The sequence below is a fragment of the Seriola dumerili genome, unplaced genomic scaffold (genome assembly GCF_002260705.1).
Source record: "Seriola dumerili isolate Sdu_G_001 unplaced genomic scaffold, Sdu_1.0 BDQW01000138.1, whole genome shotgun sequence".
Classification (NCBI taxonomy): domain Eukaryota; kingdom Metazoa; phylum Chordata; class Actinopteri; order Carangiformes; family Carangidae; genus Seriola; species Seriola dumerili.
The window spans coordinates 15,928,057-15,948,157 of record NW_019174393.1 but is presented as its reverse complement, the minus strand read 5'-3'; the positions used below and the strand labels follow the sequence as shown (position 1 = coordinate 15,948,157).

At 40.5% G+C, this 20,101-nt stretch overlaps 1 protein-coding gene across 2 annotated transcripts; it reads left to right on the top strand.

The window, feature by feature from the left end:
• Window positions 1–503: 503 nt before the first annotated feature.
• Window positions 504–16,001, top strand: pik3cg (phosphatidylinositol-4,5-bisphosphate 3-kinase catalytic subunit gamma). 2 transcript variants are annotated; one of them, XM_022749638.1, is made up of 24 exons: window positions 504–670; window positions 2,043–2,258; window positions 2,375–2,546; window positions 2,632–2,894; window positions 3,206–3,292; window positions 3,402–3,502; window positions 3,657–3,826; window positions 3,932–4,119; window positions 4,985–5,092; window positions 5,215–5,299; window positions 5,382–5,811; window positions 5,909–6,007; window positions 6,100–6,235; window positions 9,144–9,209; window positions 9,446–9,589; window positions 10,335–10,416; window positions 10,676–10,779; window positions 11,432–11,578; window positions 11,672–11,762; window positions 11,861–11,991; window positions 13,394–13,505; window positions 14,544–14,701; window positions 14,937–15,018; window positions 15,227–16,001. In XM_022749638.1, exons 2-24 carry the CDS (start codon window positions 2,046–2,048, stop codon window positions 15,424–15,426), a joined length of 3,369 nt encoding a protein of 1,122 aa, XP_022605359.1. In that variant the 5' UTR covers window positions 504–670; window positions 2,043–2,045; the 3' UTR covers window positions 15,427–16,001. The 2 variants fall into 2 exon arrangements, with proteins under 2 accessions (XP_022605359.1, XP_022605358.1); XM_022749637.1 differs by having other exon boundaries at window positions 2,039–2,258.
• Window positions 16,002–20,101: the final 4,100 nt, after the last annotated feature.

Sequence of the window (20,101 nt, the reverse complement as noted above, 5' to 3'; positions counted from 1 at the left end):
AACGGTCAGTACTTTCAAAATAAACCAATAAAATATCTATATCTGTTTATTCATAAAAATGTATATATTTAAAATAAATAACAATAAACAAAACCTAAACTGAAGCAATTTAATTAAATTAGCAGAAATTAAAGATTGTATGCATTATCATGTTATTTTTTCTCTAGTGGTCAGAGAATACAACTACACTTTCGTAATTGATATTATTATTATTATGATGATGATAGTAATAACAATAACAATAACAATAATAATTATTAGTATAATTAGTTGTAGTAGTAGTAGTAGTAGTAGTATATCACCAAGGCTGTTAGTAAGCTTAATTCAGTTTTTTGGAAGATAAATATTTAATTCTTTAATAAACCAGTCTTACATACATACAGTATTTTGGGTTCAGGTTCAGGTCTACATTTGTTCTTCGCACCGGTTTAGTGTTTTACTTTGAAGAGAAACCGGAAGTCTTGTTCTTGTTCTGACTAGATAAAGTTAGCCGGTGCGTTTGACAACCTTCCTGACAAGAAGCGCAGCATTTTCTTCATCCAGCTCACAAACCCAAGCTCACAAATTTAGACACAGTTTTCTCCGGTCGTTGGTCTCTTCATGTAGCATAAATGCCGAAACTTTCGTCCACAGCTCCGGGTTTCGTTGCCTTCTGCGTCTGCGTTCATTGGTGAGTCATAAAAAAGACTTTTATGTTTTACTAAACTGACGCCTCTCCTTTCGATTATTATGGCAGCTGTACCGTTACATCCACCACAGACCGACCAAGTTCCGCTGTGGGTGAATTTAAAAGTTGTATTTATTCCTCTCGGCGTGGTTACGAACAGTTTTAACAGCAGATATTTACTCAGAATTGTTTATAACACTGTCGTCTGAACAACGGATTGTGAGAGTCTGTGTGGTTTTAGTAACATCCATGCTGTGTCGAGTTTGGCTTCCTGCTTTTCAAAACTTCCTCTGTTAGTGTGAAAGAAGCATAAACTCCATTAATCCTGTGATTTACGACACTTCAGACAATGAAGACAATGACTGTGTTATAACACCTTTAATATGGATGTCATTGGCATAAATGATATATTTTACGTTATTATTGTTTTAGAAGGCAGACAACGACAAAAAAGAGCAATATGCAACATGACAGTCTTAGATCACATTTTAACTCAATCTTCATATTGTATTTTAATGTCTAACATGTCTGACAAAACTCCACTGGGCTTTAATATGAACTTTATAGAAAGCAGTGTAGTTTCAGTTGTTACTTAATGCTTACAGTAAAACTAGAGCTAAGCATAGCTACTATCACAATCCATATCTTAATTTTGACACTGTTGCTCACAGTTTCAAAATTAGCCATCTGCTAACTGCAGTTTCTAGCTGACACAATATCCATATATCAGTGGATTCATTGAATAGTCCACTGACTGTGAATTGATCAAGTATTTTCATAATTGTATGTGTCATTTTAAAGCAAAAATGTCATTGTCTGGTTTCAGTTTCTCAGTATGTGAGGGTTTGCTGCTGTTCTTTTCTTTTCTTTTCTTTTCTTTTCTTTTCTTTTCTTTTCTTTTCTTTTCTTTTCTTTTCTGTAAACTGAATATATTTGGGATTTGAGCTGTTGTCCAGACAAAACAACACAGTGGACACAGGGAAATTATGATGGGTATGATTTAAAAATTAATTGATTAATAGAGAACATCAGCCTGTTTATCAATAATGAAATCAGCCCTTACTTACAGCCTAGTGGTATATTGGACCGCAGAAACAAGATGAAATGCAAATTTCTCTGGACTGGAAGTGCTAATAATAAAATGAATAGAGTTTATTTATGTTGGCCCAGAAGGTTAGAGGTCATAGATCAGTGTTTTCTGATAGATATGGGGCTTGTATTACAACATTACATTTCTGGCTGATTTTCTTTACTCTTCTCTACTTAATCTGCCCTGTAGAGGTACATGAAATACAGCATCACAGATTAATGATAAACAGCATAAGAGTATCTCCTTTCGTTTCTCTGTTTGTGTCTGTCCTCACCCTCAAGCTAGGCGATGGATGGGCAGCAGATCCAGGTGAGCGACGAAGAGCCTAAAGTCCTGAGAGAAGACACCCGGAGGAGGAGGAGAAAGAAAGCCATCACGTCGTCCTCTGGCACGTCCATGGATCAGATAACTGTGGAGTTCGTGCTGCCCACTGTGGCACGGGGCGGAAGCGGCCCTGACAGTCTGCTGCTGGAGGTCGCTGGAAACTGGACCGTAGAACAGGTCGCCTAATTTACTACTGATGATTATGGATGTGACAGTGGCGGTCATGGTGGCTTTAAACATTCTTTACATTGATCTAGTTTCATTAGTTGACGTGCATATTTCTTGACTCCCAGGTGAAAGCTCAGGTGTGGCTGAAGGCGGTGACTTCAAACCTCTGCCCTGAGTTCTACCAGCGGTTTTCCCCTGACCACTGCATCCTGCTCTACCAGAAGAAAGGCAACGTGTGTGAGATCTACGACAAGCACCAGGTCTTCCAGACGCTCGACTGCATTCGCTACTGGAGAGGTACCGACCAATCACAAGTGTTTTTACTTCCTGATGAGGGTCAGGAACTGAGTTACTGTGAACATGTCTGTTGTTGTCTTAAAAGCCCTGAAGAAGGACGTGGGGCGGATCCAGCTGGTGCCCCGCCCCCAGCCCTCGGACGAGTCCCTGCAGTATCAGCGCTACCTGAACTACCTGATTGGCTATGATGTGACGGATGTCAGCAATGTGCACGACGATGAGCTGGAGTTCACCCGCAGGAAGCTGCTGACGCCGCGACGCATCGAGCTGTCTGACCGTGACCCTAAACTCTACTCCATGGACCCATGGGTGACCCGCAAGCTGCTGCCTGAGCACCTGCTGAGCAAGGTACATGTGCATGATTGTTTTATATGTATGACCAATTCATGCATTACCTGTTGCATATAGAGCAGATGTTCCCAAATGTTTTCAGTCATGGCACAGACTCTTTGTCTCTGTGTAGAATTAATTTGCAGGATTGTCTGAAATGAATACAAAGCTGGAATATGTATCTGTATCCATTTAATTATCTATTTGGAAAACACATTTCCCTCCGTGACACAAACTTCAATAATTCAGGTACTTATTGAATGATTGCTTCTTTATTCAGTCTTTTCCTCGATTTTAATTCTGCACCGTTGGTTTGTTCCACCTCTCAGGTCAGTAACAGTCACATCCTGGTGGTGATCCACATCACCACGGCCAGCCAGACCATCAAGGTCTCCATCGACGACACACCGGCACAGGTAGACAAATGTGGTGAAGGACTACTTATGTGTTTACCACTTTCTGCTCTATTACTGCGCTGTTTTTTTTTTTTTCTACTGTTGTCAGACTATTTTCCTTCTTGTTTAGGTGCTGGCAAGTTTTTTCGCCAAGACAGCAAATAAAAGACTGTTGCTGGGCATCCCTGAAAACATGTGTGAGGCGGACTATGTGCTGCGTGTGTGTGGCAGGTACGTCACCTGAGCTACTTAAACATGTAGCCAATATAATCAAGTTTGCATTGAAAGTGAAAGAGTAATTGATTAGATTATGTTATAGCAGATAAGCATGATTATTTTGTGTTTTAAATTTTGAAAGTAACCGTTTCAGTATCTGTTCACACAGGGAGGAGTACCTGTACGGGGATAAACCACTGCAGAACTTCAACTGGATCCGTCAGTGTCTGAAAAATGGCGAAGAGATCCACCTGGTTCTGGAGATGCCGCCTGATCCCGATCAGGATCTGGTCCAGAGGGAGGACTGGGCCCAAGTGGATGACTGCACCGGAGTAGCAGGTAACAACTTGAACTGAGGCAGATAGACTGTTATTTATATCTGATACATCTATTCAGTTTTAGTGGCCAACTTCCTAACTTATTCTCCTAACATTTCCTCATCAGGTACCCATGAGCAGTTGACCATCGACGAGAAAGACCATGAACGAGTGTTCACCATCTCCATGTGGGACTGTAACAGGAAGTTCAGAGTGAAGGTGCTGGGTATCGACATCCCATCCCTGCCCAAAATCCCAGAGTTCATTGTCTTCATAGAGGCCAGCATCTTCCACGGCCAGCAGCTTTTAGCCCAGGTCAGGAAAACATACGAGGATGTTGATTAAACTTACGAGCATGCAAAAGATTATAAGCATGGTGGCTGTGATATACGTTGATTTAGGGGCTGCTAAAATTGTTAAGCTTGTTGTTAAGCATGACAAATACAGTACAATGTGTTTCCTTTGACTACTTCACCATAAAAACAACCCAGTGTTTCTCCAGTTGAGCGCTCTTAATGTGAACTAGCAGCAGTAGGAAATACAGCTGTGATACAGCTGCAGGAGAGATAAGTAAAAGGTGAGGCCGATATCAGTGTGATAAATTAAAAACAGTAACACTGGATTACATGTCACATGCTGTGATATCATATCTTTCATGTGTGAAGGTAATTTGAATCTTGCAGGTGGACTGCACCACTGACAATGTAAACAACCATATAAAAAAGGAAATTACAGAATAATAAACTGCAAGAAAAAGCTTTTATAAGCACAACACAAAGTTACAATGTGCTTTAGATCAAAATGGAATAAAGTGGATTCAAATACCAGTAATATATAACATAAAAACAATAACATAAGTAAGACATGTTGGAAATAAAACAATGTGCAAGCAGTTTTTTGGAAGTGATTGAAAAGATGCAAGTTTCAGATCTTTGGGCAGAGAGTTCCAGAGCTGGATATTGCTGAAAAATGCCATAAATGAGCATAAATTGTAGGGTTAAGCAGGGGTTTGATTCTATGAAAATCTAAAAACAAGATTAAGCAAATCATATCTGAGAACCACGACTGTCTTAGCTCTATGTTGGTTTTATAACCAACAATTTCATGAAGTGGTTTTTTTTAAAGAGCAATGTCTGGACGTCAGGGACAACAGAGTTTAACACTGAATTTATTCTTGTAGGAGAGGACGACCTCCAAAACCTTCAACGAGGAAGTGCTGTGGAACTGCTGGTTGGAGTTCAACATTAAGATCAAGGACCTGCCGAAGGGGGCGCGCCTCAACCTCCAGGTAAACAGACATTTCATCCAAAGCTGTTGTAAAGATTAGAAGAGGAAGGAAACAAGGAACAAGGAAACACGTTTCTGTCAGGGAGATCGATGAATGAATCTGTGCTCTGTCATACAATACAGGTGGTTTGTGGGAAGCAACCTCTGACACCAAACTCCAAGGGAAGCTCCTACCAGGACAATACGGGAGGAGGGGGCAGCCATGATGGTAAGGTCTTCTCACAGGTAGCAGCATCATGTTGACAGTTTACGGAATGAGGCTTATCTCTGTCTGTTCGTCCTCGTCTCAGGAAAGACCAAGAGTCGTCTCCTGTACTACGTCAACCTGCTGCTGATCGACCACCGCTCTCTGCTCCGCCAGGGCGAGTTCATCCTCCACATGTGGAAAATGCCAGAGAAGAGTGAGGAAAGCAGCAGCAGCATCAACGCAGACAAGCTCACCTCGGCAACCAACCCAGACAAGGCCTCCTCCATGGCCATTGCCATTTTACTGGACAAGTACTGTTACCCCGTGGTGCTGCCCAAGAGCCGGGACGTGAGCCGGGACGCGGTGGCTGGGGGTGAGGAAGCCGAGGCAGGGGAGCGGGGTCAGAGAGAGATGCCAAACCATCTGAAGAAACAGTTTGGGGCTATCGTGGCGACCGACCCCCTGCATCCACTCAGTCCTGAGGACAAAGAGCTGCTCTGGCACTTCAGACAAGAGTGTATGCGCGACCCCAGGTACTTGTTTTATTGTAATCCCAAGAAAATGGAGTACAAATGTTATATGATTATTGTCTTTTCCTCTTATTGCTCAATAATATCTACCTGTCCTCAGGGCTTACCCAAAGCTGCTGGGCTCAGTCAGGTGGGGGAAACAGGAAGATGTTTTGGCAACACATCGTCTGTTGGAGCGCAGCAGTGCCTGGGACAGCAGGTAAAAGGGTTTTCACACTGTCACTGTATGTACGTACGTGTCCTCAGTGGACTCGCTGTTTCATCTCTGGCGGTCCTGTTGTTCCCGTTCAGTGGTCTGGATGTCGGTCTGGCCATGCAGCTGCTGGACTGTCACTACTCTGATGCTCAGGTTCGCTCCATGGCTGTCAGGAAGCTGGAGACTCTGGAGGATGATGATGTGCTCAGGTATCTCCTGCAGCTTGTACAGGTGAGTCTATTCTGTTCATTTACATGTACATTTACCCAAGTATTGTACTTAAATTCAGCTTAAAGTGAGGTTTTGTGTTTTACTTGAGTATTTCTATGTTCTGCTTCATACTTCTTCTTCATTTCAGGGACAAACTTTACACTTTTTACTCCACAGTAACTCAGATTGAACTACCCAACAGTAAATACAGTAAAATAAATTCTTTGACAAAATTTCTTCGCTGAAATTAGTTTGACCATGATAAGCTACAGCATTAAAATGTTCTGTATCTTTTGATGTGTCAGTCATCATTACTGTAACACTGTGACAAGGAGCCGCTTTGCATAATGAATACTTTTAGTTTAAAGGAAGAGAAAAGGAAATACAGTTATTCACTTTCTTGCAGAGTCACATATCTGTAGCTAAATATAAAGCTACTGTGAGCAGCCAGCAGCCAGTTAGTGTAACATAAAACCTGCAAACACAGAGAAATGGCAAGCCTAGCTCTGTCCATTGGTACCAGTTTCCAGGCAACCAGCAGCAACTCCAGAAAGTTACTGGTCCCAGTGCAGAAATAACATGTCACAACTTTAAGTAAAATGGTGAATTTATGTTGATTTTGACTCTTTGCACGGCTGAAACAAACAACATATAACATAATAATTGTTCAGTTTTAAGTGAATTGTTTTTTCCATTAGACAGAAGCCAGGCTAGCTGTTTCCAGTCCTTGTGCTAAGCTAACTGGCTGCTTGTGGTACCTTCATATTTAACGTACAGATATAAGATTGGTAAATATCTTCTCATCTGCAGATTTCACAGAAAATCTAACTATTTCTTTAATTATATTTTGCTGCTGATACTTTTGTACATTTACTTAAGTGAAATTATGACAGCAGGACTGGAGCATTTTTACAATGAGCCACTGCTACTTTCACTTAAAGCTCCATATTTTACACTTTGTTTTATTTGAAGTGTTGATCCATAAGAAGATATATTTGTGGTTTTAAGAATCAAAAACCATCTTAATGTAGTTTTAAATCTCCTCTCTAAGGCTTCTCTCTGGAGCTCAAGTAACAACAGGTTGGTGAGCCAATCAGAAGACAGGATGCTCTGAGCCTCTCTTTTGATTGGCTGACTGTTTTCTGAGTAATTGAATAAAAATAAAGCAGATTTCAGGTAAACACTCAGAGAAACCAAATCCAAGCAAAGTTGGATGGTGGGTCAAGGTGGGAGGGGCTTGGGGCATTGCTGAGAGCGGTTACTGCTTTGTTGTGACATCACAAAGATACATAATTCCTGACAGCTGGTTTTCAGGCTCAGTTTCTGAATACAGGCTGTGTGCATTTCTCTGTGGACTGAGCACTTTGATACTTTCACAGTATTAATATGGAACCTAGACCTGCTTTATAATCAAACAACACATGGACATCTACCTTTTTTACTATATGGGACCTTTAAATAAAATAAAATTTCTTCCTCCACTAACCAAGGGTTGAATAGCAACATACTTATTACTGTGGCTAAATTATATTTTGTATGACTACTGGGTCTACTGAGCACATCATCTGCTTTTACAGGTTAACCTTCTGATTGTCACAGCTCACAGTAGTTACAGTAATTACACCATATTAATTTAATTTTTTTTTTTTTTTTACATCACATGCCGATTACTTAGAAATCTAACACACATCACGTCCGTCTTACAGCACAGAAAAAAATCTGCTCCGCCTGAGTCACAGTTACATTATTTCACAAGCTCGTGGAAAGAGGCAGTTCAGCACATACATGCTGCATGATTTTCTCCTGATGTGTTTCCATATTTGACTCTGTGGTCAGCTTTGCATGAGCAGTTTGAATTATCAGCTGAGGCCAACAAAGAGTCTTTTGGCCTGATAGGAAAATGACTCTTTCCTCCATATACTGCTATCATTGTATCCTATGGACCTCAGTGATGTGCAGGGTATAATCCCAGTGTACTTTCCAAGATGTGAGTGTTACAGAGAAATGGCTCTGTGTTTCATATACTGACGTAGATCCTTGAATGAGTTTTAACTTGCTTTGCAAAGGTGTTGCACTGACTCACAACAGGTATTCTAGGTGTAATCCTCTATTTGTTCTAGTTTAAATGCAGGATTGTAATTATAAAATGAAATGATGAAATTATACCAAGAATAATTAGTCTTTGCCTCCCTAATCTTCAAAATAAAAGCATTGTGTTACAGAGAGAGTCAAAATTATGGCAGAATGATTTTGTTTTTTTCAGATCACATTCTTGTACTATTCAGGAAACAGTGAACAGTTTGGATTTGTCATATTAACCCAAACTGCCCAGCTGTTGTTTGTTACCTCTGTTTCTACTGTCTGTCTGTCTGTCTGTCTGTCTGTCTGTCTGTCTGTCTGTCTGTCTGTCTCAGTTAACATCTGAATTGTGCAGTCCTGTGTGGGCACAACAAGCTCAGTGTTTTCACTGCACTTCACTCCCTTACTGCCCCATCACACTGTGACCTCAGTAACCTCAGTCTGCTGAAGGCAGCCTGTGAAATTCTTGTTGTGTCCATTCAGTGTTTTCACCAAAATGCATTTTGTGTGTCTCTGAGGCCTTAAAACATTTTGCTTACACTTCAGAAAAAACCTCGACTTGATCAAAAACGGAGTCTTTAATCTCAGAATTCACGCAAAATCAAAATCAAAAAAGCCAAATCTTTGTTGCAGCTTTTCTTTATAGATAACCAGCTTATTTTCAACATCATGTGTTTTGATGTGTATCCAGAGGGTTTTTTGGACGGGTTTCACAGTAATGTAATGTGTGTGTTTGCATGTATGTGCACTGAAACTTGGAAATCCTCTTTACATTTGAATATGTTTTAATCAGAGGTGTGTGTGTGTGTGTGTGTGTGTGTGTGTGTGTGTGTTTGTGTGTCTCTTGCAGGCGGTCAAGTTTGAGCCCTACCATGACAGTGCCCTTGTGAGGTTCCTGCTGAAGAGAGCTCTGAGGGTAAACAGGACCAACATCTGTCTGTTTTTACATTGTCACACACTGTTTATAGTGTGTGTGTGTGTGTGTGTGTGTGTGTGTGTGCGCGCGCGCACGCGTGTATTTTTATATTTGTTTGTTCCCATTCATTTGTTTTGTCTGTGTCTTCCTGTTTTGTCTGTGTCTTCTGGATTGATGTCATCATGATAAACTCTCTCTCTCTCTCTCTCTCTCTCTCTCTCTCTCTCTCTCCACAGAGTAAGCGTATTGGTCATTTTCTCTTCTGGTTCCTGCGCAGTGAGATCGCCCAGTCCATGCACTACCAGCAGAGGTATGCTGTGCTGCTGGAGGCCTACCTGAGAGGCTGTGGTGAGGCCATGCTGCAGGACTACAGGAAACAGGTGAGTAACAAAGCGCAGCTCCTTACACAATATGGTGTGTTCAGTGTTGTATAATTTTGTCTTTGTCTCTTATTATGACAATAAGTGATGAGGAAAGAAGAAGAAAAAAAAATCTCAGACTACTCTGTCCTAAAACCATGTTGTCAGCTGGATGTAAACAAAAGAGTTTTCTACGTGTGTGTGTGTGTGTGTGTGTGTGTGTGTGGGTGTGTGTGTGTGTGTGTGTGGGTGTGTGTGTGTGTGTGTGTGGGTGTGTGTGTGTGTGTGTGTGGGTGTGTGTGTGTGTGTGTGTGGGTGTGTGTGTGTGTGTGTGTGGGTGTGTGTGTGTGTGTGTGTGGGTGTGTGTGTGTGTGTGTGTGGGTGTGTGTGTGTGTGTGTGTGTGTGTGTGTGTAGTCAGTTCTAGTTTCCTCCAGGTCAGGCCCAGTCCCCAAATAGTCTGACTAGGAGCTCTATGCTAATTCACAAAGTTTAACACAATCTCAGCAAAAACTCAACAACCATACACATCACAGTTCCACAAGAGGCAGAAACAAACTCATTAGATTGTTGAATGATGGGTAACTGATGGAGTAAGAACAGAGGCAGACGCTGGTCACTCATTCCCTGCCAGCTCTGTGGGGTTTCACACTAAGAGCAGAGGGAGTCATGTGACCAGTCGTCACCTTGCAGTCTGATCTGCAGCCTGTTTGCAAATGTGTTAAAAAGCTTCTTCAGCACCTGACAAGATGAAGTGATGCTCTGCAGGTGGAGATGACTGAGGCTCTGCAGAAAGTCACTCGTGAGGTGAAGGCCATGTCGGCTGACAAATATGACGTCACTGCACAAGGTAAGGAACTCGACTTTCAGAACGTCCTACAGCTCTGTGCATTGAGCAAGGCACCGACAATAACCTGTGCGGCTCTGACAGAAAAACAAACTGCATTTTATCTTTCGATCCTTTGGGGAGTTTTAATTAATTAGTTTTTAATCTGTCAGTGATTCAAAGAAATTCAAGAAGTGAAACTAAAACTCTGTGTGTGTGTGTGTGTGTGTGTGTGTGTGTGTGTGTGTGTGTGTGTGTGTGTGTGTGTGTGTGTGTGTCTCAGTGGTATTTCAGTTGCGTCAGAAGCTGGAGACTCTGCAGTTGTCAGGTCTGCCAGAGAGTTTCAGAGTCCCTTATGATCCCGGGCTGCGAGCTGGAGCCCTGTTGGTGAGAGTCAAACACACAGACTGACAGCGGAAAATGTCATATCCTATATCACTAACACATTTAAGTTATAAAACGCACCACTAAAACTTTTTGTGGTGCGTGTTTGAAACAATGGCACAGACACCTTCCTCGCCTCCTGATTGGGTCTTAGCAGCCTCGACTTCCAGTGGTGAATGCACCACCACACAGGCGTTACAGACCCTGTTGTTTTGGCTAGCAGCTGTTGTTCAGTTAAATTCCATAATTTTAATGCTACAGCTGTCTTCGCTGTTTCTCGTTCGTAGTGTTTTCTGTTACTAACCAACTGCAGAGTAGACAATCTGCTTCCTGTTCACACCAGCACGAGCTTGCCCAGTGAATGGTCATGTGATATGCAGATTATTTCTGATTCGACAGCCAAAACGCTGTTTTAAAATGAAAACATAGTCGTGTGGAAACAGCCTTTCACTCTGGTCTCTGCATGCTTCACTGATTCATTTCAATCTCTTTGAATCAGATATAAAACCACTTTTATGAAAGATATAAACACAGAAGTGAAAACAAGTGACCTCAAAGTGCCGTAGCTTAGATGAGTACACAGAGGTCACATCAGGACAGTCCGAATACCCTGAAGCACATCGCTGAATTTCAGAATATATGTTTGTGCGTACAGATCGAGCAGTGTAAAGTGATGGCGTCTAAGAAGAAGCCATTGTGGCTGCAGTTTAAAAGGGCCGACCCCACCACTCTGTCCAAAGACCCCATCGGCATCATCTTCAAAGATGGCGACGACCTCAGGCAGGATATGCTCATCCTCCAGGTGAGTGGCGACTTAGTCTCCAACACAGAAGTCAGCAAATCATTGAGGAAAGACTCTTGGAAAGACTTTTCGTTTCGTCTTGTGTCCCTTCAGATCCTGCTCATCATGGAGTCAATCTGGGAGACTGAGTCCCTGGATCTCTGTCTGTTACCGTACGGCTGCATCTCCACTGGAAACAGAATAGGTCAGTTACACAACCGGAAAACAAATACATCCAAATACCGCAGCCGTTCTGTGATAGTTAACCCCCCCCCCCCCGTCTCTCCTTCTTTATCTGTGTAGGTATGATTGAGATTGTGAAGGATGCCACCACCATCGCTAACATCCAGCAGAGCGTTGTTGGAAGCACTGGCGCTTTTAAAGATGAAATCCTGTATCAGTGGCTGCGGGACAAGTGTGTCAGCGAGGACAAGGTACAGCAGGCTCAGTCTGATTACAGCCAGCTGACCTGATAACATGCAAATAACTTCAGTTGATTAAATGGAGAGAACATTAAGATTCTTTGAGCAGAAACACAAACACCAATTCCCCAATGCGTCAACCATCCAGGTATAAAACGATCTGTAACTTACTGAGATGATAACCAACGCTGTGGTTGAGGTGTAACCGTAGGCAGAACCTGGTTTTCTCAGTTTTGTTTTCAGTACAGTGCTAAAAAAAAGACATGAAAAACATTACCTTTAATTTATTATGAATTTAACTTATCTAACTAAACATAAAGGTGTAATTGTAAACTTGTAAACTGGTAACCCTGTGGCAAACTGGCCATCATTTCAAATTGGAAAAAACAATACCTAAGTCATCAATGTATTATTGATATCGCTGTGATCTATTAACAAGACTTCAGTGCTTCAGATGGTTATCAAATAAATAAATAGATAATTTAATAATAAGATAATATATATATAAAATATATAAATGATAAGATCCATTAAAGTGCAGCATGTAGAAAATTATTGATAGTTTCACTCTATTTGCATGTTTTCATTTTAAGAAATGAACCTTTATTCTGTGTGAGGGTAACAGTGTCACAGTGAGAGACAAGACACTAAGTGCGCCCTCTACCCAGGGGCACCCCCAGGAAAAGCAGATACACTGGCACTAACGATGTCTCCTGCAGTTGAAAAAACCCTCTCGCTCGCTTGTATGACTTTATTCGCATAGAATGACCATCAGAACACAAAACTTTATTCACGTGACGTGCACGGTTAAAACTAGATTATATTCATTTGAATCACAACGTGAACCGAACCAGACATCCTGTACTGAGCGGCACGGCACAAATACGTGAAGCTTTAACGCCCCTGCTCCGTGGTTATCATCTCAATCAGTAGTAAACCCGTGTGCAGAAGTGTTAATTACACAGTGATGTATCATGGGCTCAGTGTGCTGATGGAGCAGTTTTTCTCTCCAGCTGTTTCTCAGTTTATCAGATGTTAGAGGAAGTAGCAGCGCAGCAGACAGGAAGGAAGCAACCCGCAGAGTTTTTCCTGTCACCATAACAACACACACAGACACAGACACAGACACACGCACACACACGCACGCACGCGCACACACACACACACACACACACACACACACTACTTTTAGCCACAACACCTGCACCCCCGATGTCTATTTCTGCTTTTTTTTTTTTTATATATATAAATGTGCGTGTTCTGTTTTGCAACACTTCATCTTTTTGCTGCAGTTAAGGAAAGGAAAGCAACTCTGTGTTCTGTCAGATCTCTTTATGTTCTGGCCCAGTCATTGCTGTGGGAGGGAATGATTGGCTGAGTGGGAACTGACTAGAAAGTGTTTGTCTCTGTTTAGTTCCAGCAGGCTGTGGAGAGGTTCCTGTATTCCTGTGGTGGCTACTGTGTGGCTACATACGTCCTGGGAATTGGGGATCGCCATAACGACAACATCATGATCACTGAATCTGGTAATGATGGTGTTCGTCTGTGTGAGGGACTTGCTTGAAAATCTCTTGTTACATCTTGTTAAACAGGTTCTTATTAACTAAGTGTTAAGATACCTATAAATAATCTGAACAGAAATTTTAATCTCTATTAATACTGAACAAAATTCCTCCCCAGTGTGTTTCAACCACAATTTTGAAAAGAAAGAGTTCAATTAAAATGTCATGTTCTATTTTCTATGTTTGAAGTTTGTTTTGTAGTTACTTAAACTCATCACTCATAATAATGATGATAAGCTGTATTTATATAGCACCTTTCAAAACACAGTTAACAAGGTGCTTTACAACACAAGATAAATTTGAAGACGAACAATAAAAAATGAATGATAAAAATAAACAGGTTAAAAACAGTTTTACAATGTTGGGGAGGAGATATAAGAGAAAAAGTGCAACAGTGAGGTAAAGTAAAAATGAGATAGATCAGTGTAAAATGATTAAAATAATCAATTAAATAAGAATCAGGAGAAAGACTTCATGCAATATAGATTTAAGAGGTTAGAAGTAAATTTAGACCTCAAGCTCTGAGAAAGCACACCTGTAAAAATGTGTCTTTAAGAGGGATTTAAAAAAGGGTAAGGAGCTCGTTCCAAAGACCCTTGGTCTTTAGCTGAGATTGTGTTACGGCTAACAGAGCGTTGGTTAATGACCTCAGGTCGCGGTTGGGCACATATGGTGCCAGGAGACACTTAAAAGTCAGTTCTAAAATTTAAAAATGAAGTACTCTTTTTTTTTGGTTTTGGTGTGGAGTCTGGTTTGTTCAGGCTGAACTGGTTATCAAAGGTGACACCAAGAGTTTTACAGCTATCTGCTATGTTTTAAGACAGAGAGCCTAGGTGCTTTGAGGTGTAAGCATTAGCTGTGTTAGGTACAATAGTAATTACCTCAGTCTTTTCAATGTTTAGCTGCAGGAAGTTCTGGGTCTTATATGTTCTGAATATAATACAGAAATGCAACCCGGAGCTCAGGAAACACAAAAGAACAAATCTCCTTTTGTTTCTGCAGGGAATCTCTTCCACATCGACTTCGGTCACATCCTGGGGAATTACAAGAGCTTCATGGGAATCAGTAAGGAGTGGGTTCCCTTCGTGCTCACACCAGACTTCCTGTACGTCATGGGGACATCAGGAAAGAAAAGCAGCCCTCACTTCCAGAAATTCCAGGTGCAGAAAACAGTGTTTTTTTTTCAAAATACATGCAGGTCATCTACACATGCACAAACACCCATCCACTATTCTATAACTAGGCCTGAAAGGTCACTAAAAGTCATCTGAGGTGAACTTTAACATGGCAGCCAGAGGATGTATTACATCAGCCCAGATGTGTCATAGCTCCATATCTTTTGCATGTCTGTATGTACAGTATGTTTGTATTATACACCCTTTATCTCTGTCTCAGGACGTGTGTGTGAAGGCTTACCTCGCCCTTCGGCACCACACCAACCTGCTCATCATCCTCTTCTCCATGATGCTGATGACCGGTACGACCTCCTTCCTAACAAACGCTTTGATAAAGATTTATACTTTATACTATTTATACAAAACTAGTGTCTTCCCATGGTTTCTTTTAATGGAATCTGGATCATTAGGAGTTGTAGCTTAAAATATTTAGTTTTTAGATGAAGATTTTTATCTGAAACTATTTCATTTGTAGCCAGTGATTTCTTCAGTGATATTCGTTCTTCACAGGAATGCCCCAGCTGACTAGTAAGGAGGATATTGAGTACATCCGCGAGGCGTTGACAGTCGGCCGCAGCGAGGACGACGCCCAACGCCACCTGCTGGACCAGATCGAGATCTGCAGGGAGAAAGGCTGGATGGTTCAGATCAACTGGTTTGTTCACCTGGTGCTGGGGATCAAGCAGGGTGTGGAGAAACGGTCCACTTAGGACAAGTTAGGAAAGATGCAGATTTTTTTGTTCCTCTTCCCATTTTGTAATTTAGACTGTGAGTCATCTCAGATATGAAGAATAATAAGAACAGATGAATTATTAAGACATGGGATGTTACATGAGTGTAAATCCTGTGGAGCAACAAAATCATCAAAACCAATAATTTAAAAAGAGACTGGAACTTTTAAACAAAACTACGTCAGGTATGCAAAGTGAATAAAGATAATGAAGATTTTAACCTGTGACACTGCACACATGCTGAAGTTAATTAACTTAATTATATTTAATGATGAAGATAACCTTCAAAGTTTTTTTTTTCTTTTACCTCAATCACCATCAGTATGGCAATCAAAAGTCTTTTCCTGCTGTCAGAGTTACCTCTACTCTTGTTTCCAAAATCTTACAAAATCTCCACAATGAGTGTGAAGTTTGAAGTACAGGTTGAGTGATTTGAAGACTGTTCTATGTGACAGCAGAAACTGAGCATAGACAACAGTTAAAGGTCCCATATGTTGCATATTTCCAATGTTTTATTTGAAGTGTTGATCCATAAGAAGATACTGTATAAATGGGGTTTTAAGAACCAAAAACCATCTCAGTGTAGTTTTACATCTCCTCTTTCAGGCTTCTCTCTGGAGCTCTGGTAACAACAGGTCAATGAGCCAATCAGGAGAGAGGATCTGATTCTCTCCTCTGATTGGCTGACTGTTTTCAGAGTGGTCAAATAAAAATTTAGCAGATTTCAGGTAAACAATCAGAGAAACAAAATCCTGCAAGGTTGGATGGTGGGTCCGGGTGTGCGGGGCTTGGGGCATGGCTGGGAGTGGTGACTGCTTTGTTATGACATCACAAAGTTCCAGAAGTCCTGAAGGCTGGTCTTAAGGCTCAGTTTCTGAATACAGGCTGTGTGCATTTCTCTGTGGACTGAGGCTTTGATACTTTCACAGTATTAATATAGAACCTAGACCTGATCTATAATCAAAAAGACATGGACATTTACTTTTATACTCTATGGGACCTTTAATGATAGATTTTGGTTAATGAGAATAGAAAGTTTACATGAGTGAGGAATTTGATCTCTTACATCTCTTATTTTAATCATTTTCACTTGGACTACTTCCTGTTTCTACATTTCTCATTCAAAGTCCTTTTCTCCTAAGGAAACATTTTTCTCTCTCTTGTCCTTGCATCATTCACATTTTAAAACCTGGTAGATGTCGCACTGTTAATTGAACATTTACTGAAGTTAAGCTGCACTGTCTCAAGAAGAACTGTTAGACTAAAGATTGAATGATCAGCCTGTTAAATAGTTAGCGAAATGTTTAACATTTAGAGTATTTGGTTATAGTGAATAATATGCAAGGTTCTCCTGGTCAGAGGTTGACGCTAATAGATTACTGATGAATATTAAAGCATTTTCTTATTTATGCAGCAACAATCTTTTTATTTGCACTGACTGTTTAGGAATACTTTTTACATGTCTTTACAAACTTGGTGCTCATGAAATTTTAATTCCAAAAATGTTTTATTAAAAGTCAAATTTAATGATGCTGACAGTTGCACATCTGTGCCATTGTAATGCTACAGTGGCCTGTAACATACAGCACATGCTGGTCAGTGCTGTCATCACTTCTTATTGGATAATGGTGTATAGCTCTTAATCTGTGTTTTTATTACAGATCGTATTCTCAAAGTAAACATCCTTATAAGCCATTTTAGACTGAAGACAAAAAGTCGTTTGTCAACATGCATCAAGACAAACGTATGAAATCACAGCAGGTAAGAGTAAACGTAACAACCCACTGACCATCACAGATTATGGATAAATATTCAGAGGATTTCATGAGCATAAGTTGGAGATAAAAGCTACAACAAGTGTCAGCAGTTGCAGAATCAGTATTTTTTTAAAGCTCTCATAAGAATGTGTTGGACAGATCTAAAGCTTTTTATGTTTTTTTTTTTTTTTGTAATAAAACCTTTTGTGCCTGTAAATACTTTCAATCATTGATTCCTGAAAGTCAAATAATTGGAACATGTCAGATTTTATGTCTATTTGTATCAGAAAACTAAAGTTATGTGCAATAAATACTCTGTGTTTTTTTTCTTCTTTAACAGGTCAGAGTTAGTGATTATTTGCATTTCATAGTTCAGCTCAGAAATAATTTACATTCCTCTCTTCCGTTCTGTATCTTCCATCTTTACATGAGGATTAATCTGAGCCAGACATAAAAATATCAGCTGTAATAATTAACTTTGACCACAAGGTGGTGCAACACCACAACCCTTTTCCCGTAGTTGTCTCATATCAAGCAATTGCATCCTTTCCTCTTCCGACCTCCTCCTCCTCTTTGTCCTTCCCTCCTTTCTTTTTCTTTTCTTCTCAGTCAGATTTAAACTCGCTCTCATCACAAAGTGGGTGTAAGGTGTAAGTCTCTTTCATGTCAGTGTGTTTTATGGCTGTAAATTGTGATATATGTTTTGATATACAGGGTGTTTAGGGTCTAAATGGATTAGATGTATAAACCTCTTCATTCCCCGCTGCTCTGAGGCCTCTTTCTATACTGTTACTCTGGTAATTCCTTCCTTCTTCCAGGAGCCTGTGAACTGTGGAGAAGCTTATCTGACAAGTGATGAGGGCGTTTGTTGAATAGAGCGAGAAGAAAATGGATTGCGGAGCCTTTTCTCCTCTTGTTTACAATTAGCTTAACATTTATATCATATCATACCATAACCTTCCTGTATGATTTTTTTTTCCTTTATGTGCTGCATCTCTGAATGTAAAAAAAATTATGCATCTTCAGATTTCCTGAAAAATGAAGAGATGCAGCTTTATTTTCAAACGAGCAATAAGTCCGTTTAGGTAATTACATGGTTTGCTTCCATTCTTTTTCAAGCTCTATGGGAAAGAAATAAAAAAAAAGGGAAAAAAATCATAAAAACAGATTAAAGGTCCCATATATTACACTTTTTCAATGTTATATTTGAAGTGTTGATCAATAAGAAGATATATTTGTGGTTTAAAGAACCAAAAACCATTTGAATGTAGTTTTACATCTCCTCTCTCAGGCTTCTCTCTGGAGCTCTAGTAACAACAGGTCGGTGAGCCAATCAGAAGAGAGGATGCTCTGAGCCTCTCTTCTCTCTCTCTCTCCCTGCATTTCCTGTCTGTCTCCATTACCCTATTCAATAAAGGGATAAAATGGCCAAAAAATAACTTAAAAAATTAACGAAAGATTAAAGGTAAACACTTGCAAGGGCGTGACTGAGAGCAGCCACAACCGCTGCTTTGTTGTGACATCACAAAGTTACAAGTCCTCACGGCTGGTTTTAAGGCTCAGTTTTTGAACACAGGCTGTGTGCATTTCTCTGTGGACTGAGGCTTTGATACTTTCACAGTATTAATATAGAACCTAGACCTGCTTTATAATCAAACAACACATGGACATCTGCCTTTATACTATGTGGGACGTTTGACAAAATTATAGACTGAATTACATTTAGTCAGAAACACAGAAAATCTAGAGTCAATATGAGTGGGGAATATTTATTTCCAATAAAATCAATAATATTCAGTGGCATCAGTTCAAAGCAATCCCTCTGTCTTCTTCTTTCCACTCTCTCTGCAGACAGACCATCTTGTGATGGGATCACAGCAACATGTTGATGTTCTGACCCATGAGTACTCAGTTGTCATTACTGCATTATTACTACATTATTACATGAGTACACAGTATGGTTGTGACACGCAGACAGACATACAAACACCTGCCAAAGTACCCAAAACCACCTGTGGTAGTTCCTGCTGCAGTGTGTATCTCCCAGACCACATTACACACACACATACACACACACACACACACACACACACACACACACACACACACACACACACACACTTATTCTTGGTCACCTCTCTGACCGAGGCCTTCCTCAGTTTGGCTGGACTGTTCTCCTGAGACACAGAGTTCCTTGGACTTAATGTTTTGGTTTTGTCCTGACATGCAGTGTATATCCCATCGATTCAGTTTCCCACACTTTGATTTTTAATAAACCTGCAAAAAATTCCAAAAAGATATTTTCTCTTCATCATGCATTATTGAGTTTAGATTGATGGGCTAAAATGATCATTTGATCTTTTAAAAATTAAATCTTTAACATAGTGAAGCGTGTGAAAAGTTAGTTAGCAAGGACCTGAATACTTTATGCAACTATATATGTTGCTAGCTGACAGAGAACCAAACAGATGTCGTGGTGGAACAAAGACTATTCTCAAGTTGATTGTAATATAATACTAAAGTAGACTATAATTTTAAGACATTCATAAGTCAGAGCCGAATGAATTGCTCCCAAGGTCTAAACCCACTTAAAGATCCTTGACACAGAAATGTTTTTGCAGGATGTACTTCTGCTTTTGAATTGGTGACTGACTGAAGAAATGTGCTCTGTAGCCTTTATGGAACAACCTCCTGAGCAGTGACAGGTGTGTGAGGCCAGTGTGGGAGGAAACTGGAAGAAACTGGAGTGAACTGGAGCATCGAGAATCGATTCACTCTCTCTCTCTATTATCTCAGGTTCCTCTCCAGGAAGACGTGAACCAGATCAGACGACGGGGGAAATCACTTTGTGTGTGTGTGTGTGTCTGTGTGTGTGTGCACTCATATGGACTGTATGC

What these genes read in the sequence shown, in the direction of transcription:
- pik3cg (XM_022749638.1), top strand. Translation starts at nt 2,046, where the DNA reads ATGGATGGGCAGCAGATCCAGGTGAGCGACGAAGAGCCTAAAGTCCTG. An exon ending in TCGACGACACACCGGCACAG is followed by an intron (nt 3,293 to 3,401) that starts GTAGACAAATGT and finishes CTTCTTGTTTAG; the next exon opens with GTGCTGGCAAGTTTTTTCGC. An exon ending in GAGTGTATGCGCGACCCCAG is followed by an intron (nt 5,812 to 5,908) that starts GTACTTGTTTTA and finishes ACCTGTCCTCAG; the next exon opens with GGCTTACCCAAAGCTGCTGG.